Here is a 27,823-nt window from a genome sequence, read left to right on the forward strand (position 1 = left end):
CATACTGTAGCAGGTTTAGCATATATATCCAGGAGCCATTGCAAAGTTAAATATCATGGAACATTTGGCACCTGCTGAGCGAATCCTAGCAGCAGATGTCAACATATGAACACCATGACGCAACAACTTAGCCTTAGAGTTTGGATAAACATTCTCACATGTGTAAATCATAATTTGTGCAGTGTCCACAAGTTATGATTTACACATGTGCTTTCCAACCCAACAATCTAACTGGAGACACACACAAAAAAAGCTGAAACCTGTGTAGTGTGCAAAGGACAAACAGGAAGGTATTAACTTGCCCATGCAGCATTAAAGGCCTCAGTTTAGCAACATCAGACTGAATGAATTCCTATCAATTTAGCAGAACAAGATTTAGCTCATATCGTCATCAATACTTAGTGAGCACACTGCTCAGATTACAGCTTATTAGAAAAATATGCAAGTGTGCTAAACTATTAAACTCGTGTGTATGGTCTGGAGCTCAGCTCCGCACTGTCTTAGGCTTTTATTCTCCAACTAAGTAACAGAGCAAGTTCAAATAGTCCACAATAAAACCTACCACCAAATAGGAACAAGTGATACAGCCTCAAAACAACATTTTAAGAATATCTGTGATAACAATTCTGATGATAGAGAATCGATGTGTGCAGCTTGCAGGCAGTAGGAATTATGAGAGCTACTGTCACTGGTACTTGCTAAATCAAACTGTGAATTTATCGAAACAAGGTACCAGCTACAGCAGGATTATAGTGCAATAGTAATTCAGTTTTATTTATTTAGCACCAAAGCACAACCACAGTTGCCTCAAGGTGTGTTATATTGTAAGGTAAACATACAAAAATAATACAGAGAAACAGATAAAACCTTAATGATCAGATGACTCCCTATGAGCAAGTGCTTTGGGGAAAGTGGGATGAAAAAACTGCCTTTTAACAGGAAGAAACCTACAGCAGAACCAGGTTCAGGAATGGCTGGCCATCTGCTGCGTCTGGTTGGGGGTGAGGGGGAGGAACACAGGACAAAGACACAGAGATCAATAACTGATTATTAAATGCAGAGTGGTGTATAAACAGTGAGTAAAAAAAGTGAGTGAAGAAGAAGAGAAACAAACAAGCAAAAAAGAAAAAAAACAGTGCATCATGGGAAGCCCCTAGATGAGCTCTCTGGCTGCTGTCCTGGGAAGCCCAGGTGGCAGGCGGTGTGGGCAACCTGGCATCTCCATTAGGACTGCCCATTAATGAAGGTGGGACAGGTGTTCTGTGTCACTGGCCCTCTGACGCCCTCCCCCAGTTCAGGAGAGACGTACCGTGTACCAGTAAGGTGCCAAGGGGGTACACGCCAGGCTCTGGTGGATTCAGGCTGTACGCAGATCCTGATCCACCAAACCCTGGTTTGCCTGGGGGCACTGCTGTAGGCAGAGTGGGTGGAGGGGAAGTGTGTGCATGGGGAAATATGCCTTAGTGTTACCGGAAATTAGATATTGGGGAATTGGCAGGGATTGACCCGGGTTCAGTAGGTTAATGGGGCAGTGTGTTGGAGTGCGATCGTGGCCGGTAGGGGCATGTGGGGCACTAGCCCCGCGAGAGGAAAGACAGGGGGGCCTTCTCAAGAGGCCCCACCGGCTCCAGTAACCCACTCCACAGATGATTTTCCACTGGAGCAGTCTTGGGACGACACCCAATGCTCAGCCTTCGACCAGGTAATAAGCATTAATAGTTGGGTGGTGCACCCTGAAACGGGGCTGACATTCCCGCACTTCGTATTAATTAGGGACAGGTTATATTGAGTGAGTTGCAATGCTCGAAAACAGGAGGCGCACACTCGGTTGTTGATGCCTAAAAGCCGCCAGAAAATTATTTTCCAGGCAGCTCATTACAACCCAATGGTCGGTCACATGGGGTATGACAAAACACTGGATCGGGTCATGGTCCGATTTTATTGCCGATGTACCGCGGTAGCGGTGGTGCATGTCTTGTCCAGAGTGCCAACTAGTTAACCAGCTGGTTATTCCAAAAGTGCCTGTGCGCCCGTTGCTGTTGATGGAGGTCCTGTTCAAATGCATTGACAATGGGAAGGATGGATAAGCAAACCAAACTTATGGCATGCACAGAACCCTGTGGAATTCAAGATAATCCTCTATGTAATAGTGGAGATTTTTCAGTAATTAGCTAAGACAGCTGGGTCGAGTGATGGCTTTTTAAGTAATGGTTTATCTGCTGCCAGCATGAAGGCGTGTGGTATATATCCCATTAACAGAGATAGGTTGATTTAAGATTGAAACATTAATCAATGGTAGGATTTCTTTGAGCAGTCTTTTAGGATTTGGGTCTAAAAGACACATTGATGGTTTGGAGGAAGTAATTACTGAACTCAAAGATCAACTGGAGAAAAAAAAAAGTATAAATAAGTATCAATGGCACTGAAAGTTGCTGTATATAATGTTATGTCTGTGAGATTGTTATGAGTAGTATTTTCTCCAATTTTATTTGTAAAGAAATTCATAAAGTCATTATTAGTTACGGTTGGCTCAACAGAGCTCAGACTTTTTGTTAGCCTCGCTACAGCGCTAAAGAGAAACTTAGGGTTCTTATTTTCTTCAATTAGTGATGAATAGTAAGATGTTCTAGCTTTATGGTCGGCTTTTAATAGAGGAATTTATTTTTCCAGTCTAAATGGAGATCTTCTAAATTAGATGTCATTTCCACTCCAGCTTATAAGTTATTTGCTGTAAGGTGCGCATCTGAGCGTTATACCATGGAGTAAAGTATTCCCACCATGAATCACATGCAGGGAAGATGTAAAACTATTAATAAAACAATCAACCTCTGCAGGAGCAGAGTTCAGGTAGCTGCTCTCCTGTGTTGGCACATGACATTGAAGAAGATGACAGTGGATGAATTATATTCTTAAACTTAGTTACAGCACTTCCAGACAGACAAGTACGGTGATGAAATGTATTCCCCACTGCTGTGTAATCATTATTTTAAACTTAAATGTTAGTAGGAAATGAGCAAACATGAGGGTTTTCAGGGAATACTATTAAATGTTCAATTTCTATGACATATGTCAGAGCAAGATCTCGTGTGATTACTCTAGATCTTGCTCTGAAGTAGTGGGTGCGTTCTTTTAAATTTTAAAATTAACCAATTGAGTATAATAACATATAATACATTAAATGCCGTGTTGAGGCCATTATTTTCAGCATCTACATGGATGTTAAAAATCACAATAAATATTTTACCTGAGCTTATCAGGTCCCATCATCTCTTAATGACCTTACAGTAGAATATCACCCCATTAGAGCACTTTGCTCTCACACTGCAGGCTTAGTTGTTGTTCCGAGAGTATTTAAAAAGAGTGGAAGGAAGAGCCTTCAGTTTTCAGGCACCTCTTCTATGGAACCAGCATGCAGTTTGGATTCAAGAGACAGACACTACAATACTACAATATTTAGAAAATGGATGGCTAAAAGCACATCTTGTTTAATCTCTACAGTTCTTACAACCATGTTTCAAAAGCCAATGGAAAAATACTGCCTCATTACAATAAAAAAAACAAAAAAAACAAAACAAAACAAAACAAAAAAAAAACCCCAACCTAAAAACCTGAAATAAAAAGACCAAAAACAAAACAACAATCTTAAAAAAAACAAAAAAACACAACAACACAACCCCCCCCCCCCACACACACACACACACACACACACACAAGCTAGAGAAATTATGTAGTGTAACTTGTTTCCTTCTCCCTCCTGTGACCTCAGAAAAATGACCGGCTGTGGCTGAAGACAGCCCTATGGGCAAGTTATGGCATCAAATGTAAAGCATATCAATTAACAGCAGATCTGTATTTGTATGCTGAACCTTTTTCTTGAATGCTATCGTTAATAACTGTGGAACATGAGATTTTCTCCTTTCTTAAAGGATGCTCCAGTGTGTGCTCTGCTAAAGCTGCTGTAGACAGGAATGTGCAAGACAGCACCAATAAGTCCATTTTAAATGCATTAGTGCTACTTTCAACCACACAAGACAATGTGTAAGTAAGTGCAGTGATACACGCAAGCACACATGCACACACGCAGTTCTGACAGGTTTTCTCTGTGATATGACCTTGGTTTTAAGTTGGACAGTGATTTTAAATTGGACAACCAAATCAGAGCAGTGGTGAAGTCCAGTTTTTATCATTTAAGGCGACTGGCAAGACTAAAATCTTTTCTTTCGAGGCAGCACCTGTCCACTGTCCACTTTTAAATCACGTCTTAAAACCCACTTTTATTCCTTGGCTTTTAACCTCAGTGAGACTTAGTTTCTTTTTTAATGCAGTAGTTATTTAATTAATGATTTCACTCTTCTTTTATTTGTTTTTTATTTATATCTCATGTAATTTTATTTTACAGTTCCAATGTACAGCACTTTGTGTCAGCTGTGGTTGTTTTAAAGTGCTTTATAAATAAAGTTGATGATGATGATGATGATGATATGGGCGAACAGTTGGCAGTTCGTCTTGTAACCGGAAGGTTGCCAGTTCGAGCCCCGGCTTGGACAGTCTCGGTCTTTGTGTCCTTGGGCAAGATACTTCACCTACCGCCTACTGGTGTTGGCCAGAGGGGCCGATGGCGCGATATGGCAGCCTCGCTTCTGTCAGTCTGCCCCAGGGCAGCTGTGGCTACAACTGTAGCTGCCTCCACCAGTGTGTGAATGTGAGAGTGAATGAATAGTGGAATTGTAAAGCGCTTTGAGGGCCCTAAAAAAGCGCTATATAAATGCAATCCATTATTATTATCATTATTATTTATTGCCTCTACTGAGGAGGTCATAGAGTGTTCATATCTGTCTGAAAACACGCATTATGGACAGATTTGGAGTTAATTGGGAACCAGAAATATTCTTTACTACTGAATTGGAAATGGTTTGAAATATAGATACTGTGTGCCATGTGTTTGCAAACACATATCAAACTGAAGTAAGAACAATAGGCAAATACATTGCTGATGTTCTCAAGAGACTAATCCAGCTGCAGATATAGAGCGCTGGTGGAGGTCGACTGTAAGACTGCTCGTGGTTAATTCCATGTTGCAGGCCATGCTAGAGGCTTACAGCTGTGTACAGCTGTGTTAGCTCTACCTACACACGCTTACAGAAAGGACGAAAAATGGTTTTATTGCTGATTTTTTTTCTTTACTAAAAAAACAAAAACATCTTATGTATAAAGTTGCTATGCAACTGAAGTTTATTACCATCATAATTAAGGGTATGTTTAAAATGATCAGTACATGACAATGGCAGTAAATTTGTACTATAAAGACGTGACATTAATACTTATCCTGATTTTTGCTGTGGTACATTAACTAACTGCCTGTCATCAGATTCCTCAGATATGAAGATAGTGTGACTGGACTGGAGGCGAGGACAGTGTGTTGACACGCGCGCACACAGACACACACACACACTCCTATCGTGGACAAATGCTGCATTCTGGGAAACAGAAACAGGAATAAATGTTGTTCTGCCCATTGGAGCTCTTCTTTCACATCTTCCTCTCCATTTCCCCACTCTCCAATTCTCATCACCTATTTTATTCCCCCTTTAATCAATTTCATTTCTCCCAGTCGACAAGAAAAAGCAGCAGTTCTGGTGCCGTTGCTGTGGCAACTGTAGTTGCTAGGCAACCCACAACTCTCCATCATCCATTCCAGAAGTCTGACAGATGGAGAAAAAGAATGCCAAGGCAAAAGTGAGAGAAATAAAAGGAGAAGGAAGGACTTTAGGAAAGAATGAAGACAAGGAAAGGGCTCAAAAATGAAGATGGAGCAGGAGCTGAAAGATGGAGGGTCGCTGTAATGTACTTCACAAAAAACACAGCAATTCCAATAAGCCATTCAGACGTCCACTCTTCATTTGAACACCCTCTTAGCCTCCAAGTACAAAAGTCCATACGTTCATTTTTTACTTCAGGTTATTTATTAACACACTGTGTTAGCGTCAGGTTTTAAATCAATGTCCTCTAAAGCTTTAAATGGTTTTACACGCATACAGGTCAGCCAGGTTGAAACAGAGATACCACTAACAGTCATGCTTTAATAGTGGAAATCACAGAGTGCTATTCCCTTGATGGCAACAGTTCTAAGTGGTGCAGCATTATGACACAAGCTAGAACAAGCTAGTGTTAGCTTTGCTGCTTGTGGAATGGCACATGTAGTAGCTGCTGTGTTGGCTCCAGTTTCAACTTTACATGAGGCTGATCAAAGCACAAGGGCAGCAATTCAACACAAAAGGCAACTGTATGGCATTTGTCCTGACCAGTGGCTGTTTGTTTGCTAAATTTGTGCTTAGCCTTTTCCAAGCTATACCCACCACCCAAACACTCAAACAGTACACTGTTCTGATTAGGCTTGATTCCTGTGGCCATCTTTGTTTATATATAAATGTGGTCTCAATTTGATTTGAGATCACATTCACAGCCAGGTACTGCTGGCTAGTACCTGCACTGTTCTCAACTCTTTACTACCCCTAAAGTATTCCCAAGTAGACAGAAACTCTCCCAGGGCTTCTTTTTAGTAGGACTGCCCAAAACACCTCAAAGTCTAGTAAGCAGTCCTTTTCATGGTGAGAAGCAGCAGATCTACTGCCTACAAAAATATGGCACCAGCTGACATAAAAGGAGGAATGGACTGGTACTTTTATAGCGCTTTTCTACTCTGAGCACTCAAAGCGCTTTACACAACTTGCCTCATTCACCCATTCATACAAGCACTTTTTTCTATGCTCTTTCCATGCAAGTGCTTTCCATTTTAACATTTACATGCATTCATACACTGGTGAATGCATTGGAGAACACCTTGAGGTTAGTATCTTGCCCAAGGATATTTAACATCCAGAATGGAGAAGACTGTTATAGAATAGTATTTGACCAATATATGACCTTCTCTACAGCCGCAAATGGAGGTCAACATTATTTTGTCCCACTTTGACAGGAGTTGAAGCTGCGTGCTTCAACCTTTCTTTACTAAAAAAAAAAAAAAAAAAAAAAAAAAAAAAAAAAACAGGAGAGTGCTCTGAGGAAGGAGGGAAGACCTAGGACCCCAATAGTAGGGCTGGGTAACCAGCTTCCAGTTTGCATTCGGGAGACAGGCACTATCTCTACTTTTAAGATGAGGCTTAAAATGTTCCTTTTTGCTAAAGGTATCTTAGCTAGGGCTCCCTTGAACAAGAGGTTTTTAATCTCAATGGGATCAATAAAAGGAGATCGTATGATTTGGGTTTTTTTCTCTGTATGTATTATTGTCGGGTCTACCTTACAATATAAAGCGCCTTGAGGTGACTGTTGTTGCGATCTGGCACTGTATAAATAAAACTGAATTGAAACTAAAATAGTTTTGAAATGGGAAATCTGTTTTTTTTAAACCCACCCCTACCCGATAGGTCTAATGTTGTTATCAGACCTGTGCCATATCATATCATTCGTATGTGTTTACATTTACAGTGGAACCAGCCCAAATGTGTCTGAGAACAAGAGCCACATGCCTGCTTCTGATGGATAGTAGCTAATAAGGAGATACTTCAACAATTTCTAGCAGAGCTCAGAACTTTGCAAAAACTAAAAGACATCTGTTCCTGCTAAAGGTGGTTTACATTGCGTCACCACTATAGGCAAACGCACACCATGGAGTACAGTCGGGCTATACTGAGGATGAGGTATGAGCAGCTGGTAATGTGCGACCCAAAAGGAAACAAGTGACTCCCCCAGCGTTACTGCAGCTCTGGCTAACTGTGCTCCATTTGGCACTAAGCAGAAACGTGGATGCAAGTGAGTGATGCGGGTACTAGGGCTGGTCCATATCATACTGTTCACAGTAATACCGGTATAATGTTAGGCAATAATTAGAAAATGAAATATCACGATAGAATATGGGTTAAACTTGCATGTCCAGTGCCTTTGTTTTCATACGCACATGGTGGAAAAAGCATGGCGGTGACGGAGAATGAGAAGGGCAAAAGCGGATTGTTGAATGAAACCGATGAACCCGAATTGGTTTGTAAAAATGGTGCAAATTTAGTGGTGTGGAACTGGTTTGGCTTTCGTCCATCAGATACACACCAAAGCACAATTTATGGTGGAGCATGCAAGCACCGTGGTACACGGTGCTCAAAAATCTGTCAAAAAATGTTTTAGTACGACTTTGGTAAGTTACGAAGCTTACCAAAGTCGCTTGATGGATTGTCTGAGCATTACGGCTATCGTAAGCAGGAGCCTCGCAGAGTGATACGTACTGTGCTTCAACATAATATTACCGTATTGTGTGTGTATAACCTTTTTTTAAAGTTTTTTTTATTTTATACATGGTTATGCTGAGGATATGTCAGTCAATTTCCACTGGAAATGCCTTTTGGTTAAACTGTCAGCAAGTTAAAAAAAACAACAACAACAAAAAACACCTGCTTGTTTAAGTGAAAATACATTGATGGGGGGTTTTTTTGCACTAATAAAAAGTTGTAAAGTATTTTGTCTCACGTCAATTATATCATCAGTTATATCATTATGGCAAATTTTCAAATATATCGTGATAAATATTTTTGACCATATTGCCCTACCCTAGCGGCTACACTGAGGAAAAGCTGCAGTTACTTTAGAAAACTAAAGTGTTAAGCAGTTTGTTTGTTTTTTCCATACCAAAAAGCCACTGTCACAGGCATCATCAGATGAAACTTTCCTTAGTCAGAACATAAGCTCCTACTTGGTTCCTACTCGCATTAACTCGCCTTGGTTTGCTACGGTTTTCAGGGTTCTCCATTAGGTCATAGAACCTGGTCCTGGTACCAGGTACTAAAATAGTACCTACTTGGCCGGGGTTCCAAGCAATCCAAGCAGGTACTAAAATGTGACATTGACAGACTGCATGCCACCGATTGACTGGAACGTCTCGTTCACGAAAATCAAATCCACCATTTTTGAAACCCGGTGTTCTGGGAATCCATCCTACCTCACAAACCATCCCTACCCATTATTTCTGCGCATGCGCACAACACGAAACCCAAATTTATCCATTGTGAATATTTCGTATGGTTATGGTTAGGGCTGTGGTTAGGGCTAGGGGTAGGATTACTCAGAAGTAACCGTCCGATAGGACGATTTGCCAAAGTAGGACGGTTTTTCAGAACACCAGCAATGAGGGAAATGCAACGCTGTAGTTCCCAAGCCTGACAAAAAGCCACAGACCCAAGCAGCAGGTATATCGTTGCCTCGACATTCACCCAATTTCGTCACCAGACGCATTGCTATAACAATGACCCAATGACATTGGGTGGTACTCGACTGTAATGGAAAACAAATGATTTGAATAGGTACTAACGGAAAAGAGGCTATTAAGTACCATAAGCACTAACAACTGTACTAAATATAAATATCTAGTACTATTCTCATCCCATGCTTCAGACTAGAGCAGGGCGATATGGCAAAAAATATTCATCACGATATATATTTGAAAATTTGCGATAACGATATAACTGACGATATAATTGATGCGAGACAAAATACAACTCCACAACATTACTGGCGCAAAAAGACAACCTTCCATTTATTTTCACTTAAACAAGAAGCTGGTTTTTATGTACATTAAAAGCTTTATAAAAATGTAACAGTGCAAATGCAAATTCCTTGCTGAAAGTTTAACCAAAAGGCATTTCCAGTAGAAATGTGCTGACATATCCTGAGCATAACCATGTATAATATCCACTGAAGTTAAAAAGAGGTGCTTTGCAACATTAAACTGCAGTGTGCAGTACGTATTTTTCGGACCATAAGGTGCACAGGATTATAAGGCACATTAAGCGAAACAAAGCAGTCAGATAAATCAAACTTTATTAAACTCATTCTTCTTGCTTCCTCCATTTCTGTACCATTGATTCATTAATGTTGAATTCTCTGGCAGCTGCTCTATTCCCATGTTGTTGCAGTATATTAATGACTAACCTCGTATTGTGGATGGATTATCTCAGTTGTTCTCCTGACTGAAGTTTGGTCCGTTTACAGCATCCTGCCATGCGATTGCATTTGTCTCTAACTATCAGGAACTTTAACGTTAACTTTTATAAGTGGAAAAGTGTTAGTGTTCGTCCTCCAGCTTCACTGTTTATGTTATGCTAACATAGCTGTGTCGCTAGCGATCAGGTAGCACATCATTATATACCAGCTAGCCCAACTTCAGTAACCCTACAAACGTCACTGCTGTTTAGTTTCCTGTCTTCATTTATGTTGGAAGTGATAGCAGAGCTGTACGTTTGATTTTTTTCAGAAATCTCTCTGTCAGAATATGCTATATCATGCTTAGGTAACTAGCGAAACTAGCGAGCTAACTTCCGCTAGCTTCCTGCTAACTTCTAACTCCGTTAAATGTAATACATTTTGTTTTCATGGATGCCTGGAAGTTAAACTTCATAGTTTCACCTGGTTAAGCAGCAATGCTGATCGTTTTATTAAAGATGAAAGAATTGAGACAGTTTTTAACTCTCAGTGATGCTGCAGTGTTGTTTGACCTGAAGCGACGGAGTTTAGGACCCAGATTACTCCCAGATTTAAGAGCATCTTAGTCCGACAAATACGACAATAACGACGGCCGCTTGCATGTTCTGCAAAAAAATGTGCTTTGTCGTGTATCTGACGGACAAACACCAAACCAGTTCCACATCACTGAAGTTGCACCATTTTTACAAACCAATTCTGGTTCATCTGTTTCACTCAACAATCGGCCATGTGCGTATGAAAACAAAGGAACTGTGCATGCGCGTTTTACTCATATTCTATCGTGATATTTCATTTTCCTATCGTTGCCTAACATTATACCGGTATTACCGTAAATGGTATAATATGGCCCAGCCCTACTTCAGACCATGTAGAAAACCAAATATATGCCTTTAAAAACATATTCAAGATGAAGTAGTGAGCAGTATGCCTGCTATATTTAGAGAGGACATCATGTCCATTACATAAGGGTCCATCCTGCCTGACCCTGACTGTGTCTGGCCCAGGGACATCGCAGGGAGGAGTCACCAAAGCCGCGCTCTCCAGCTGATGCAAAGCCAGGTAGACCTTCTCAACACCCTTTTTTTTCAGCTTTTTGACACAGCCTTAAAAAAGCCACAGAGTCTTACCCCCTCAGGGCTCAGAAGTCATGGACTATGAAGACAGCAAATGACACTCACAGTAACCTTACACTAGTTTGATCCATGTAAAGCACAGACCTCAAGTCCTCTCACTTGTCAGTATTAAATTTTCTTGCAGAGAAAAGTCTGAACCACAAAACAAACTAGCTGATACGGTTTCTTCATCGTGAAGTAAAAGAATTCCAGCAACACTGAAGTGCTTTCTTCCCGACCTTGGTTGTCATGACAGTCAACAGGGCTTATTAAGCCCAAGGACAAGGGCTGTTGAGGGTGCTAAAATCCAACCGAATACTGCAATGCTACAATTGCTGATTAAAAATCCACTTCCTTTTCTGATGCCAAAAGCGTGGGAGGCAGCAGGACTGACATGTGACAAAACCCAAAATGAATCCAAAAAATACCTGGCACCCATGTGAGCTGAATCCCTGAACACACCTCAAACGAAAGTGAAATACACCAAACTGGTTGTGCCTGATAGCTCTGTGTCAGGATATCACAACAAATTTAAAGCCATTTCTCACTCTGGACGTGGAACAAGGCATCATTTTCCTAAGAATCAAGTGAGGACAAACTGGACTTTCGTCATAGAAGAACATTTCTGCTGTGCTCACAGTTTAGTGTGATCTAAAATCACGGCTGCAGAGATTTATCTGAAGCAGGCTGATAACTAAAGTATGTGCAAGTCTCTGTGGGAAGACCTTACTTTGACGGTATGCAAATGAAAAGTCCGTAAAGTGAAATCTGTGTTAAAACTAAGGACTCGTGCCGGTTACAGTCACTGTTTTTACAAGTGCATTCCTCAGAGAAGCAGTTAACACACATAAAAGGGAGAATTTTATCTGCTGCACTTTTTAGATAGTAACGCGGCAGCTCTGGGTTTTCTGTATATTATACGAGTTGCTGAAACTGCTACGCTGACACCTCCATAGCCACGTGATGCTCAGTTGGAGTCTGTGGACAGCTATCTTGTTACTGAAACATGCAAACTTACACATTTGCCATTCAAATGTGTAGAGCACACAACTGACATCAAGCTTCACGCCTTGCAACTATTTCCCTAAGCTGGCCTGGCTAATGCAGTGCTGTTTGAGAGGCAGTACTTCCACATGCGAGAGGACCGAGCGAGCTAAGCAGAAAGGAGAAATGAAGGACCAAAGAGATTCTTCTGCAACATCCTGTGAGAATGATTTGACGCACGTAGATAAAATTAAAACTTGACTCTGTTGTGTTTTCCCGTCACTGATAATGACCAAAGGCACTAAAATAAAAACTGAGATTTCAACGCCACCACAGATGACACCAGAAGGTATCTGCAGCGGCTTCACTCCGATGAGACTTTGCTGTGTTTTTAAAAAATATAATCCTGGTTCCAGTGATTGAAATGATACAGTGCAGGCCAGGCCGGTCACGTCAGGTAAAGCAGGCTGCATACGCCTGCAAGTGTTTCATCATAACAGTCCTCTCAAGAACTCAAGAGTTTCTGTTCACTGACACATACGCGCTCACTCTTTTCACTAATGCCTAGTGTGTTTTCTCATGCGTTTTGATTTTTTTGACATTACCACTGTCCCAGCCACCCCCCACCCCCCCTCGTGCAAACATTTCACTCACACTTGCAACTACAAATAGATGTGCGAGGACTATAAAACTTATTTAACAGCACGTCCGTGAATATCAAGTACTCAGTATTGTAGCTTATGATGGAGTCAGAGCACCTTTTCTGACAAACATGCCAGGATCTGAAGCGCCAGCATTATGACCAAGACAATGAAAACAGTGGAGAGGAAAAAATGATTTTTCACAGTCGACAGCAGCACTTACTGTGATCACAATCACAATAAGTGCTGACAGTAAGAAGTCCATGAGAGTCCTTAATTAAATCACCTGTTCAGCAAGCTTAGACGTGTAACTGTGGTCACTGCGTCTAACATACTAAAATACAATGAATTATACTCATCAAATAGGAAATTAGGCTTGTGATATTATATGATTTTATCTGACTGAAAAATTTTAAAGGGATTTTTATGTTAGTGTGAATTTTCATAGTTAGTTCAACTAAACAATCTCATTAGACCTATTTGGTAAACTGTGTGTTTTTGGCATTCATGCCAGTTCTGCCCACAGGTGCTGATGTTTAATGCAAGCTCCAAAAAGCACCCATCACAAAGATCTTCAGGCAGGTTGTTTGTTGTAGGTATAATAGTGAAATTCCACGTTTGCTTAATATGAGCACATGGATTTTATTTCTATAAACTAGATGTCTAACAGCGCACATTAGGGATGCCACTTGAGTCCAGAGTGAGGATAAAGCAGGGTTTGTTTTACCACGTGATTGACATGTTGCTAGCCTCAGTGCATGCCGTGTGTCAGCCAGACAGTGCATGCTCTTTGCTTATCATGTCTGGTTTCAAAACACTAACCACATCCCTACACTCATCTTGAGCCTTAAAAACAGGACTCCACTAAGCACTGGGTCACCAGTGGTCGTGGTGGCTGCATCCACCAAGTGTGTAGACATGTTTCCCACTGTTTTTCCAGCAGTGTCCAACTTACTGAAGACAATTAACACACTGGCCAAAATAAGGATTATTAAATTACTGCAAGAGTGTTAAGTTTCACAAAGGTACCAATAAAGCATGTGCACACCCACACAATGTGCAAGAGCCTGAGTGATAGTATGAGGTGGCAAAGAGAAAATAAGAGAGACTGCAATAAGGACAGCAACAAATTTGACAGAGAAGAGACCTGAAGACAAGGAGAAGGAGGCAGAGAAAATTAACGCAGTCTATTCCCAAAGAGGGCACAGATCAGAGAAAAGTAAGTAAAGCTACTAGAAGCCTGGAGGGCAGCTGTGGTCCCCTGGTACGCCACAAATACTGGCACACAGCCCGTGTGCTCAGAATGGAAACACTCGGAGGAGCCAGCACAGCGACGCTGCTACCAACTGGAGGGCAGGAGGAAACAGGAAATGTGACACTCTACCTTGAGTCATTGCTCTAAACACAAACAAAGCTGCCTTACAATGAATAACTCCATACAGAGAAGTGACAGTAAGCATCTGCACAACTAGCACAGAAAAAGAGTAGTGCCACACTGAGGCTGAACACAATCCTGATTTAGACCCAAGTGCGAGAAGCCTTGTATTACAAATTGCTTCTGCGGCAAAGGAGGACTGAAAAATTTAAGCATTACTGCATCAGGAATATTATTAGGTGGTTTATTTTGAACAACACTGGGGCAAAAAGTGGTCAACAGTTATGAGATCGTATTTATTCTCCCATCACTTTTGAGTGTCAGGTTGTGAGGAAAAAAATGAAGCCTAAAACACAGAGTCAGGAAGAGGGATTTTACTGATTGATGCTACATAACATGGCTGAACACAAAAACATTCCGCATTAACCATCCAGTTATATCAAGTCATTTATCCCATTAATGTTAATAAGCGACAGCTTAATCTGCTACAGGCGATGATTTCTGTTTAAGAGTGTCTGATACAGATGAGCAGCCTTCTGCCAGATAAAATGCTTCCAGCTCTCTCAGAGTGTAGTTAAGCAAAGAGGGGCTTTGAGCTATGTGCTAACAAGTAGAGGATAATATTTACCAGCAAATTCATTTTTCATGACAGCATTTGCTTTGAGCTTTAAAAGCGAGGAAATGTTTGTATTAGAGATGGACCAATCCGATATTACGTAATCGGTCCGATACTGACGTACATTACTGGATCGGATATCGGAGAGAAATAAAAAATGTAATCCGATCCATTAAATATCCAAAAAGCACCTCACAGAACTTGCAACACAGCGTAACTCGGCTCATAACCGTAGCACGTCGGAGCAGTGTGCCCACGTGATAGAGCGGCTGTGTGTATTTGTAGCCTCAAACCAGCATTTCATCTCCGATTATCCCAGAGAGAAGTAAAGAAAGTGTGTAAGTTCATCTCTGAATGTTTGTAAAGCATTCCCACATTAAGCTGCTACTTCAATCGTGAAACTGATTAATGATCAGCTGATCGGCTTTTCTGTCGAGTCCGTCTCTCTTGTCTGTTTTTGGCCCACTTCGCGCCAGAAAGAGGAAACCAGCGGCTGAACAACAGCAGCACGTTTAAGCTTGATAAGCTGTTGTTAGAATTTATTTACTTTCTAGAGCAGGATCCTTTTCTATGCAGCTGACGGCTGCTAACTGTGCAGGGGCGGATCTAGCAAAGTTTAGCCAGGGGGGCCGATAGGGCATGAACAGGGAAAAGGGGGCACAAAGACATACTTTTCTTTCTTATTCTCATTTAAAATATCTAGCTTTTAATAAATAATTATCTGAATCTTACACCCAAAGTTTTAATCTTATGTAAAATGTATAGAAGTCCATGATTGTATATAGTAACTGTTAAGTCTAATATACCCTAGTAAGCTATAGTACTTTTTCCTTTGGGAAGGTACCATCTGTGCAGTCTGCAATTCTGTTGAAGAAAGATGTTGAATCTATTTAATTATTCTTGAAAAATAATTGATTTCTGTGCATTTTTTTTCCACACTGCATCAAATTAAAGTTGATTACGTTGATTAAGCATCATGAGGTGGAGGGTGGGGGGTGGTTCCTTTTTTTTGCTGGGAGTTTGCAACCCTATTAGTTAGGTTGCTTACTATTTCTGCTAAGTACTCTTTAAAATACCAGAATAGGAAGGATTGAGTAGGTTTAAGTTCATTAGATTGATCAGTGTCGCTGAACTATGAAATATTTTGGGTGCAGTGTATTTACACATACAGGTATAACAGAATAGCTTTAGTGTTGTTGTTTATTTAAACTTGAGTATGAACTTATAGAAAATGCAGCAATATATTAAAAAAACAGTTTTATTGATTAAAAAAAACACTATATCGGATTCATATCAGTATCGGCAGATATCCACATTTATGATATCGGTATCAGTCATAAAGTGGTATCGTGCCATCTCTAGTTTGTATGCAAATATGCAATAGAAGGGGGGAAAGCGCTGACAGTGGTGCCTGCATTTCTTTTGGTCTGAAGTTGTGTTAGGTGGGGGTTTTCTGTTGTTCTTTATTTTTCTTAACATATTTGAAAAACAATGCTGTCAACACGCTTAGTGAAGTATTGTATGTGACAGTCATGCCTATGTTGAAGCTGCCTTTCCTGCCAAAAAATATCAATTTTTGTCCTTAACAGCTCAGTGTTATTTGTTCCTTTATGGAGAAAGTCTCCTTAGATCATGTAAACAGTGCACAGGAACCCTTCACTGGCTTTTGGAGCAGTGACTTTAGATAGAATCTCGCTTGACCTGTAGTTTTCACCTGGAAAAGGGGCATTACAATGCAAACAGTCTGACAGACAGCACTCAGACAGATTTGGCTTGGTAGATAAACTGAGACAGTTGAGGCAACACCAACTAGCTTTGCTGTGAACACAAGGAGTGGTTACTGTAGTTCTGCAGTTACCAAAAGCCTTTCAGTAAGACAAATAGTGAAGCCTGTTACACATTTACTCACAGAGCTAGAGTTAAATCCAGTATCTCTTACTTCACTCAAATTAAATGCTGACAATAACAGTGGAGTGATTTATTCATTTTTGTTTATAATTAACGGGAAACACAACTAACCGTTCTATTTTACTGGGACATTACAAGTGGTGGAGTGACAAACCAATCAAACAGTGTTGGACCACGGTAGCAAAGCTTTAGAATAACTGAAAAACACCTTCAATAGGAAAAACGGCAGTGTGTAATCTGTTAGTAAATCTGTGGGTGGAAGCTAAATGAAACCGCAAAGCAGAAAGTGTAAAGCATGCCTAAGTAACTGGTCACAGGGCCCATATGGGGTAAATGCTAATGCTTAAACACACTGTACCATAAGTAAAGTGTTAGCTACCATTAACAGCCTGTTCACACATCATGTCCCAACAAGTTCAATGAAACCAAAAGCAAAAGCAACTCCATTAGAAGCTTCAGCCACTGGAGACCAATGGCGTTTATGTTCTCAGTTTGACTTCAAAAATGAATGAATGAATCATCATTACAACAAAAAATAAATAAATAAATAAAACTTTCCAACAATGCATCCTAAATGAATACACATCACAATATGTTCTGCTATACATTCATCCACTTCTCCAATAGTTTCTTTGTTGGTTTTCTGCACTGAGGGAGATTTTTGGAGTAATAATACTGTAATGTGAGATGTGAAAAAGCAGAACTTCCTGCTACAGGAGCCATCTCTTCCTCTGTAGAGAAATGCTGCTGAATCCTGGTAACCTACGGTATGCATTTCTTTTACGCTTTAGCAGAATGAAAAGGTTGAGACTTACCAATTTTCTGATTGAAAATTTTGTCAAATGTCAGTTCATCTCTCTCCTCCAGGTACTTCTGCATCACACTGCGAATGCTGTGAACACAAGGTGGTGGGGAGAGGAAGAAGCAGATTAATATGCAGCACAGTTAGCAGCTCACTAAGCTACATGCAACAGCAGCCCAGCCTCCAGTCAGAGATCCGTCCCAGGTTTGGAACTCTCCCGTCCCCACACAGCAGGAAAGGGACAAGGACACAAGGGAGGCTACAGCAGAACCTAGAGAGATACACGCTACCCTGGGAGCAGGTGTTAATGAAAATGAGAGCAGGGAGAAAGAATCAATTAGCGCCCCCTCCATAGGCCCATTAACACTTCACCAGCTCACTTCATACACAACAACAGCAGAGGAAGGCTTCACCTACAAACACCTCTGCATGCACACTGAGCATGTGCGAGGTGAACCCTTAACCGCAGTGGCCAAGATGATGATACAATAGCAGCGACCTTATCAGACTTGTGCATCATTTCTCAATGCATTACAGTGCATAACTCATTAATGGGACACACCACAATAGTTAGCTTTTCAACAATGTATCAGTGTAAAATACTGAGCACTCTCCTATTGAAATGGTATTTTCAGTCTATTTCTAAGCATGTGAATGATTCATATTCAAGAGTTAACTAAAACACATTAGAATATGTAAAAAAAAAAAAAAAACTAAAAAAAAAAACCGCAGGCTTTACATTTTTTTCATGTGTAAAAAGGAAATGATGCGCTAAAACGATAAGTCGATTAACATCCGTCGTTTCTGTCTACAAATGAAAACAACAAATTAAACTTCCAGTGCACACACCCAGCATCAACCAAAGCACTGTCCACTGGCTACAAAGGCACTTCCATCAAACATTTGCATGAATTACAGCATACATGCCATAAGACAGCCACACACACACCCAAGCTACGACTACAACTAAACGACTTCATGCCCAACTGAAAAAAGGGGTGCTATGCAAGCTACTAGAGCAGGGCGATATGGCAAAAAATATTTATCACGATATATATTTGAAAATTTGCGATAACGATATAACCGACGATATAATTGATGCGAGACAAAATACAACTCCACAACATTACTAGCGCAAAAAGACAACCTTCCATTTATTTTCACTTAAACAAGAAGCTGGTTTTTATGTACATTAAAGCTTTATAAAAATATAACAGTGCAAATGCAAATTCCTTGCTGAAAGTTTAACCAAAAGGCATTTCCAGTAGAAATGGGCTGACATATCCTGAGCATAACCATGTATAATATCCACTGAAGTTAAAAAGAGGTGCTTTGCAACATTAAACTGCAGTGTGCAGTACGCATTTTTCGGACCATAAGGTGCACAGGATTATAAGGCACATTAAGCGAAACAAAGCAGTCAGATAAATCAAACTTTATTAAACTCATTCTTCTTGCTTCTTCCACTTCTGTACCATTGATTCATTAATGGTGAATTCTCTGGCAGCTGCTCTATTCCCATGTTGTTACAGTATATTAATGACTAACCTCGTATTGTGGATGGATTATCTCAGTTGTTCTCCTGACTGAAGTTTGGTCCTTTTACAGCATCCTGCCATGCGATTGCATTTGTCTCTAACTATCAGGAACTTTAACGTTAACTTTTATAAGTGGAAAAGTGTTAGTGTTCGTCCTCCAGCTTCACTGTTTATGTTATGCTAAATGTCGCTAGCGATCAGGTAGCACATCATTATATACCAGCTAGCCCAACTTCAGTAACCCTACAAACGTCACTGCTGTTTAGTTTCCTGTCTTCATTTATGTTGGAAGTGATAGCAGAGCTGTACGTTTGATTTTTTTCAGAAATCTCTCAGTCAGAACATGCAATATCATGCTTAGGTAACTAGTGAAACTAGCGAGCTAACTTCCGCTAGCTTCCTGCTAACTTCTAACTCCGTTAAATGTAATACATTTTGTTTTCATGGATGCCTGGAAGTTAAACTTTATAGTTACACCTGGTAAAGCAGCAATGCTGATCGTTTTATTAAAGATGAAAGAATTGAGACAGTTTTTAACTCTCAGTGATGCTGCAGTGTTCGTTTGACCTGAAGCGACGGAGTTTAGGACCCAGATTACTCCCAGATTTAAGAGCATCTTAGTCCGACAAATATGACAATAACAACGGCCGCTTGCATGTTCTGCAAAAAAATGTGCTTTGTTGTGTATCTGACGGACAAACACCAAACCAGTTCCACATCACGGAAGTTGCACCATTTTTACAAATCAATTCTGGTTCATCTGTTTCACTCAACAATCGGCCATGTGCGTATGAAAACAAAGGCACTGCGCATGCGTGTTTTACTCCCATTCTATCGCGATATTTCATTTTCCTATCGTTGCCTAACATTATACCGGTATTACCGTGAACGGTATAATATGGCCCAGCCCTACAAGCTACAATTCAATTATATTTATATAGCACCAAATCACAACAACAGTCGCCTCAAGGCGCTTTATATTGTAAGGTAGACCTTACAATAATACATTCAGAGAAAAAAACCCAACAATCATATGACCCCCTATGAGCAAGCACTTCGGCGACAGTGGGAAATAAAATCTCCCTTTTAACGGGAAGAAACGTCCAGCAGAACCAGGCTCAGGGAGGGGCGGGGCCATCTGCTGCGACCAGAGAAAGAAAACAGGATGAAGGACATGCTGTGGAATAGAGCCAGAAATTAATAACAAGTGTGATTCAGCAGAGGTCTATTAACACATGTTGAGTGAGAAAGGTGACTGAAAAGGAAATACTCACTGCATACAGACTTCCCAGGTCTTATTCCCACACAACTTTATCTAGTTATGTGGTAGAGCAACTTAAAAAGGCAAAAACTACAGCAGGCTGAACCCTGAATAAACCAGCACAGTAGCAGTTTCTCCCCATGGAGGATTACTCTGAAAATACAAAAACAGAACCTATCTGGACCAGAGAGTGGAAACACTAACAGGCCACAGTAAGTCAGACACCAACAACAAGACCAAGGTATACACAAATTTTGTTCAACGTTGCATCACACCCAATATGGTGGACAACTCTCAGGCAACGTGAGCATGACATTATGTGAGAAACATGCTGTAACGGCCAGAGCTGAGATGGTAAAATTAGCCAGCAGCCCAGTGCTCTGCATCCTGGGCTTGTTTGGGCTGATTTTCATGGGAAAGTGGGAATGAACATCAACTGCAGCCACAGCAACAGGAACAAGAACCTAGGAAGTAGACACTTCCTCTTTTAGAGGTTTGTGTGCCCCACTGAATCATTAGCAGCTGACTCTGGATTATTCGCGCTAAACTGCACCACATAAAAGCAGCTGGTAATATTTACTGTACAAGTCATGAATTATTGGACAGTAAACACATGTGTGTGGGGTGGAGTGGGGGGGAGGGGGGAGGAGACTGCTACACTGTATCTAGTTAGTGAGGTTAGCATTGAGTTTGCTAATGAAACATAGTGTATTAAAATCAAATGAAGAGCATGTTGGAAGAAACCAAGCACATAATCTTGACTGCTCAAGATTTGAAAGATCACCAACTGCAGTGACACATACAACACTGAGCAAACACACGTTTGTGGCGGAAAGATAAACCCTCAGAAGCACAGTCTCACAACACTGTCATGATGGTGTCACAGATGCATAGACATCGATGTGAACAGCTTTCATTGTTTTATACCAGTGCAGCCTCCAATAACAGCAGCAGCATTAGCTCACGGGAGCAGATGACCGGAGCAGATCAGAAAACAAAGCCTCCCAGTGTAGAAATGCAGTGTGACTGACAGTGACTGTGGGCAAAAAGACAGAAATAAAGCAGTATTATTTACAGGCATCCCCATGACACTGACAATCTGTGAGTGGCATGGTGTCAGAAGGGTATGAATGTAGCATTAACGCTTGTAGGCACTACCTTCACTTATTGTGCGTCTTTATCTGCTTTGTCCACAGTCTCAACAGTCCCCACACATTTCTGAGGAGGACCGTGGCTGCAAGAGGTGGTGTTCAAAAGTCTAGCATTGCACTGGGCAGGTATCGGAATAATAATACATCCTATTTCTCCATCTTTAAGCATGATAACCAGCCGGTGGGACCAGTACATCCAGGTACTGAGGATCAACCAATGAGCCACAAAGCAGAGATACTAAAAACCCGGGACACTTTTAGGTTTTTAGATGACCTATAACAATGATGGATGCAGCTGACAGAAGACAACTGATATCAGCTTAAACACACATCTCCTCCAGTCTTGTGTCAGTGTGTCGCCACGACCTCACCTCACACAACTTTTTTGGAATTAGAGGCGAGATAAACAAGTGTCTACATTACACTCCAATTTCTTTTTTTCCAAGTCAGTACAGCAGACAGAAATATCACCTGATTTCTCACTGATGATGATTGATCGATCACCCGTACGCATCGAGATGCATCCGTGTTGCAAGTGTCGGGCGTGTTTACAGGTTGAATATGCCCCTGCTGTAAGGAAGCTTTCATTTCTTATGAATCTCAGAACTTAAGACCTCAAAGAGGAAATTAGACAAACATCACCTTAACTGGCAAGCTGTCACCACTCACCCTGACCATCATCAATCTCAGCACCCACTAGCACAACCATTACAACACAATTCAACAAAATCTTCTGCTGCCTCTTCTGCGACCTTCATAAAAGCCACTCAACGGTGATTTCTGCAGCGACAAAGTAGCGCCCTGGAGGCAGAGACCCTCCCAATGTTAGGTGACCTGATTCTTTACCTCGCTACACCCCCTGACTGCATTTCACTGCAGAAAAAACAGGTTTGGTACACACTTGCTATTACATTGAAGCTCAGCCTGTACTAAGCAGAAGTGATGCTAGTCGCAGTAACAAGTTGCAGGTGGGTAAAGGGGTTACAAAACCAACATGTGTGAGGTCTGACTTTCAGCTCTGCATTGAAAGGTCACACACAGGAAAGGATTCTGAAATAGGTTAAGTCGGATCATGTCTCTGCATTTGCTTTGGCCCCGTTTGGCGGTGGGTCAGTGCCAGTGTAAGAGGCACAAACGGCCGGCTTTCATTAGCTGTTAATCTGCACTCTGACGCTATAACAACACTGTGCTGGTGACGATTCCAGGCTCCAGGAAGTATGCACATGTGTAAATATTTAACATATTAACAGCTTGTCACTAGCATTTCTGTAGCCGGCTGTGTGGGCATGTAATTGAACTGTGCTGATAACATACTGCACAGTGCCAAGGTTCTGACCCAACTCAAACCTGCTTCAGACATTTTCAGCCCATGTCTATAGTTCTCACGCTGTGGGAGAGCAACAACTAACATTTTATTTGCTCTGTCAATATTTCTCAAGAAAGCTTAGTTTATACCTGACAATACAAATAGGACCTGAGTAGGTGGAAGGAACACTTGTTTCAGCTCATTTGAGCCTGCAGACATGTAATTACTGTCTTTAACAGGAAAACTCACTTTGCCAAAACTTGTTTTTCTGGCTGCTGCTCAGCCTCAAGTGGATTCAGAGGGGGCAAAGACAGCCACTTATAAGAAAACCTGAGCAATTTTCAGATCTGCAATCATTCTCGATTAATTCACTCTGGAAAAAGTGGTTTTACTTTATAACTGGATAGAAATGGTCCATTAAATGCTGTATTAAATAGCAATATCTCAGTGCTGTCTGAAAAGCAAAAATATTAACAATGGCACTTTCAGGATTAAGAGCTTATGGGATTCTTGCACAATTTACTGTTTGGCTCAACAACAGATTTTAATGACATCTCAATGCAGAGTACAAACTGCAAAATTAAAAAACTGATCTGCAACGACTGGGTAGCACAGTTGAAATGATGCATCTATCAGTGAAAAAAAAAAAATCACTGGCTGCAGGAGCCTGGCAGAGGGGTCGTAAGTCATCATGACTATAGCAGGGCGATGTGACCAAAAATATTTATCACGATATACATTTGAAAATTTGCCATAACTGACGATATAATTGACACTAGACAAAATACTTTACAACTCAACAACTTTATTAGTGCAAACCCCCCCCCAAAAAAAACCCCCAATGTATTTTCACTTAAACAAGCAGCTGTTTTTTTTATGTGCATTAAAGTTGTATAGAAATTTAACAGTGCAAATGCAAATTCCGTGCTGACAGTTTAACCAAAAAGCATTTCCAGTGGAAATTGGCCGACATATCTTCAGCATAACCATGTATAATATCCACAAAACTTAAAAAGAGGTTATACACACACACAATATGGTAATATTATGTTGAAGCACAGTACATATCACTCCGCGAGGCTCCTGCCTACGATAGCCGTAATGCTCCGACAATCCATCAAGCAGTGCAGGTGCGTAGCTTAGCAAAGTCGTGCTAAAACATTTGACAGATTTTTAGCGCCGTGTACCACATAAAATCATTTCAAGGTCAGTAAACACAACCAGAATTCATACATAAGGCACACAGGATTATAAGGGGTACTGTCCATTATCAGAAAAATCAAAGGATTGATTTTAAGTGTGCCGTATTTTCCAAAAAACACGGTAATAACGACGGCCCGCTAGCATGCTCTACCAAAAATAGTACTTTGTTGTGTATCTGACGGACGAAAGCTAAACCAGTTCCACACTGAAGTTGCAGAATTTTTACAAACCAATTCTGGTTCATCTGTTTCATTTAACGATCCGCTTTCGCCCTTCTCATTCTCCGTCGCCGCCATGCTTTTTCCGCCATGTGCGTATGAAAACAAAGGCACTGCGCATTTTACCCGTATTCTATCGCGATATTTAATTTTCTTATCGTTGCCCAACATTATACCGGTATTACCGTGAACGGTATGAAATGACCCAGCCCTAATCATGACTCAAGCGTGACAAAGACATCAAAGACATGCTCCCTATTTTTGAAACAGCAGCAGGTGGAGAACTGGTCCATGTGGCAAAGCATGCTCAACTGGGCTGCAAAGAACAACACAGACTACTGACCATAGAGGCAGTCTCACCAGAGACCAACAATGACACACAGGATGGATTTTATTCATATGAAAACTGTTAAAGATTCCACTTATAGGTCTGATTCCTTATTGACTCAGCAGGAATCCTCCAAATGTCAGCATTAGTGCAGATGTTTTGGGGTTTGGGTTGGGTCCACAAACAGTATGTATGCAACTCCGACCTGCCTGCATGACACTAACATTAGGCTAACAAAATATTTCTTCTCAGTAACAACCACAATGCTCAGCTGGGAAACAGTGGGGCTCATGCAGTGTTATCAAATATGAGCTTTTCATTTAGACTCATACTGTGTTAGCAAGGATGCTTCGGCATATTGACGTCTTTTTATACTGAAAAGGAAAACAGTGACATGTACTAACACTGCTGTCCAGTGTAAAACTGAGCCCGTCTTTGCTCCGCTCCCTGCTGCATGTTCCCAGCAGCACAGACCATGGGAAAAACAACATAAATAAGATCAGAGGGACGGGATTCTGAATGACGTGCTGGTCTATCGTTTGACTATACAACAATGACCAGCATGCACCACTGCAAAAATATAAAAATGTTAAATAAGTGTGTTTTTCCCTTCATATTTAATATTTCACGTCTGCACACATGCACAGACACCACCCTGAACTCTGTGTCTCATAGAGAGAAGGCAGTTGTTTTTTGTACTTTAGCTGGAGACAGGAATTGGAAGATGTGATTGGCTGAGGGCCGTTACTGGTGAGGCCAGCTCTGGCTAAGACTCGGTCAGCATTAACTTGATCTCTGTAACATAACAGCAGGTCATCCTGTCGCCATCCCCCACACTTTTCTTCTCAGCTGCCGCCAGTGTTGCCGTCAAAGTCTCGCCTCACTGCCAGAGGACTCAGCGTGGCCCGCTGAGAATGTGGCAGCACCATGCTATCTCCAAAGTGCCACATTTAAGTGCAACCTTCCGGCCTCTGCAAGTATGCTGCAGGAAGCTTCACACATGCACGACTGTTACAGCTGTGCATGCATTACTGGTTGCCCATTCCCACGCATGCACGCACTTTTAATCAAGTTCTGCTTTTTTTTTTTTTTAAAAACAGAAAAGCCTGTCTCTTTTACTTGCCCTTCACATTTGTCATGATTCATTCCATTCAACATTCCTCTGAAAACATTCAACATACGCACAATCACACTCCAACACATAGACAATACCTGGGCTTCTGTGTATAAAACATTTTGACTCCCGCAGAAAGGAACATCCCCAGCACTGTAGTACAACTGAGGAGAATATTAGTTGGGTTGTTCGTGAACAAGACGCTCTCACGACTCGTTGAGTAACGCCACTGACGTCTGACGACATCACATTTTAGTACCCGTTCGGATCGCTTGGAACCCCGGTCGAGCAGGTACTATTTTAATACCTAGTACCAGGTACTAGGACCTAATGGAAAAGCCTAAAAACCGTGGCGAACCATGGCGATTCAATCCAAGATGGTACTAATGGAAATGGGGCTTCTGAGTCACTGAAGCAGACCCCTTCATGGTGTGTGCTGTTGGTGCCTGTTTGAGTGTTTCTAAGGGCTCATCTGAGATAAGTCATGCTTGCTGTTTGGTACAGACCATCCAACAAGTTGTGCTACAGTATTGCCAGGTCACATTTCTCCATTTTATTAGTTTTGCACTTGCATTAATTAGAAGATGTGTGTCTATAAATCTCCTACTCAGTTTCTGCATGCAGCTGCGAACATGATCCTAATGAGCTCACTTCTGGCTCCAAAGAACCATAATGGCTGCAGCTGAAAGAAGCTTCAGAAAGTGTGTGATGCCACAAACACTCTGTCCAGCTCTTATGCTCTCTATAGTGCACGTGTACACACAAACAAGTACTGGCTGTATGTAATGGTGCAGACAGGAAATTAAAAACTAGGAACTAAACAAAAGATAAATGTATAAATGAAGGAACAAACTAGTTTTAAAAGGCATATTAGATTAGCAATCTACATTTGATCACTATCCTCTAGCTTGTTGTTCAGTGACACAACCCAAGCCTGCAGTCACAGACTCTACCAGGTATGTGGTAGATAGGAGGAAGGGCTGGAAACACTATGACCTACAGGCACATCCAATGGTCTCACCACTTTTTGAGGAAATGCAGTAATCGAGGATGCACATGAAGCATGTGGGTGAGACACAGATACAGCCCTGTTAGTAAAGTCCAAGTTTATATCACTGAATTTTGTCAAGATAGCATTCTGTGTGAGGCTACATAATAGTCTGATCCTTTATTATTTCCAACTCCCATTAACTTTGTCAAATGGGAGATATAAATGAGTGTATTCAAGCTGACTTCATGAGCACTTCAGGAAATAAGCAGTGCATCTGCAGGTCCACTTAAATACAAACCAGCGCTCTTCATCACAAACTTGTTTGTGTTTACAGTTATAATTCATGCAGTTGTATTGGACAGCTTATTCTCTTAATGTCCTCACTGACATGTTGGAGGCACATTTTCAGCCTGGCTTCACTGACTGGTTTACTCATCAGCTGTGTTACACTGCTTTCACAGGTCCATTAGCTGAACCTTTTATCTCTGCGGCTCCTTTATGTTAATGTGTAATGTAATAAATAATAAAGCTCATATCTAGCACAGAATCATTTGATAAACCACTCTCACAAAAACATTACACTAATGATCGATTGTGTGGTTTGTTTCCTCATACAGAAACGCCTCCGCTTGTTACAGGATTCAACCTGGTGTGGTCTTTACATGGAGCAGAGCTGCCAATCCTTGGATTAACTTGCAGCCTCCATGTTTCCCTGAAGACTAAATGTCTAATGAGTGAACTCAATTAGCCCGGCATACAGTTTCACTGGTAAGTCTACACTGAGTGCTAAAGCTTTGCTCTGTTTGTGGAGACGAGCACAAAGGTCATCCACTCTAACAGAGTGCTCCTGTGCAACTGCAGAGCAGTTCAGTTCTGATCAATAACATACCAGCACCTGGGTTTGCCATTTCATTTTTCTAAGAACCTCTACAGCTCCTCCTAATACAGATTTGCAGATTTGAAAAAAAAAGCAGCTAATGGTCATCCAATCAAGTAAGGGTCTGCAATTTAGAAACAGCACCACGGCTCTCCAGCTGCTGGAAAATCAGCATGTTTATGGAACCCAGTGTTCAAGTGATTTTAATCCCAGCAAAAATGGTTGCTGACGATTTGATTTTATTATGTGTATACACCGCACCACACTGTTTTAGTAATATACTCAGCTCAGTGCTTGGTCTCGCACACACAAATATCAATTTGGAACTCATCAGCGCATGTCAGCTGTTGCGTCATCTATCATCAGTGGGGTGGA

General features: G+C 41.2%; 1 protein-coding gene across 1 annotated transcript in view; it reads right to left on the bottom strand.

Annotated features, from left to right (window-relative positions):
• The window catches only part of grk3 (G protein-coupled receptor kinase 3), a 71,572-nt gene that overhangs the window by 36,274 nt on the left and 7,475 nt on the right, over nt 1-27,823 (bottom strand). Inside the window, exon 2 of the mRNA XM_080874410.1 lies at nt 17,475-17,551. Coding sequence (XP_080730536.1) covers nt 17,475-17,551 — 77 coding nt within the window. The remainder of the gene's footprint in view (nt 1-17,474; nt 17,552-27,823) is intronic.

This window comes from Rhamphochromis sp. 'chilingali', assembly GCF_963969265.1.
Source record: "Rhamphochromis sp. 'chilingali' genome assembly, chromosome: 2".
Taxonomy (NCBI): Eukaryota; Metazoa; Chordata; class Actinopteri; order Cichliformes; family Cichlidae; genus Rhamphochromis; species Rhamphochromis sp. 'chilingali'.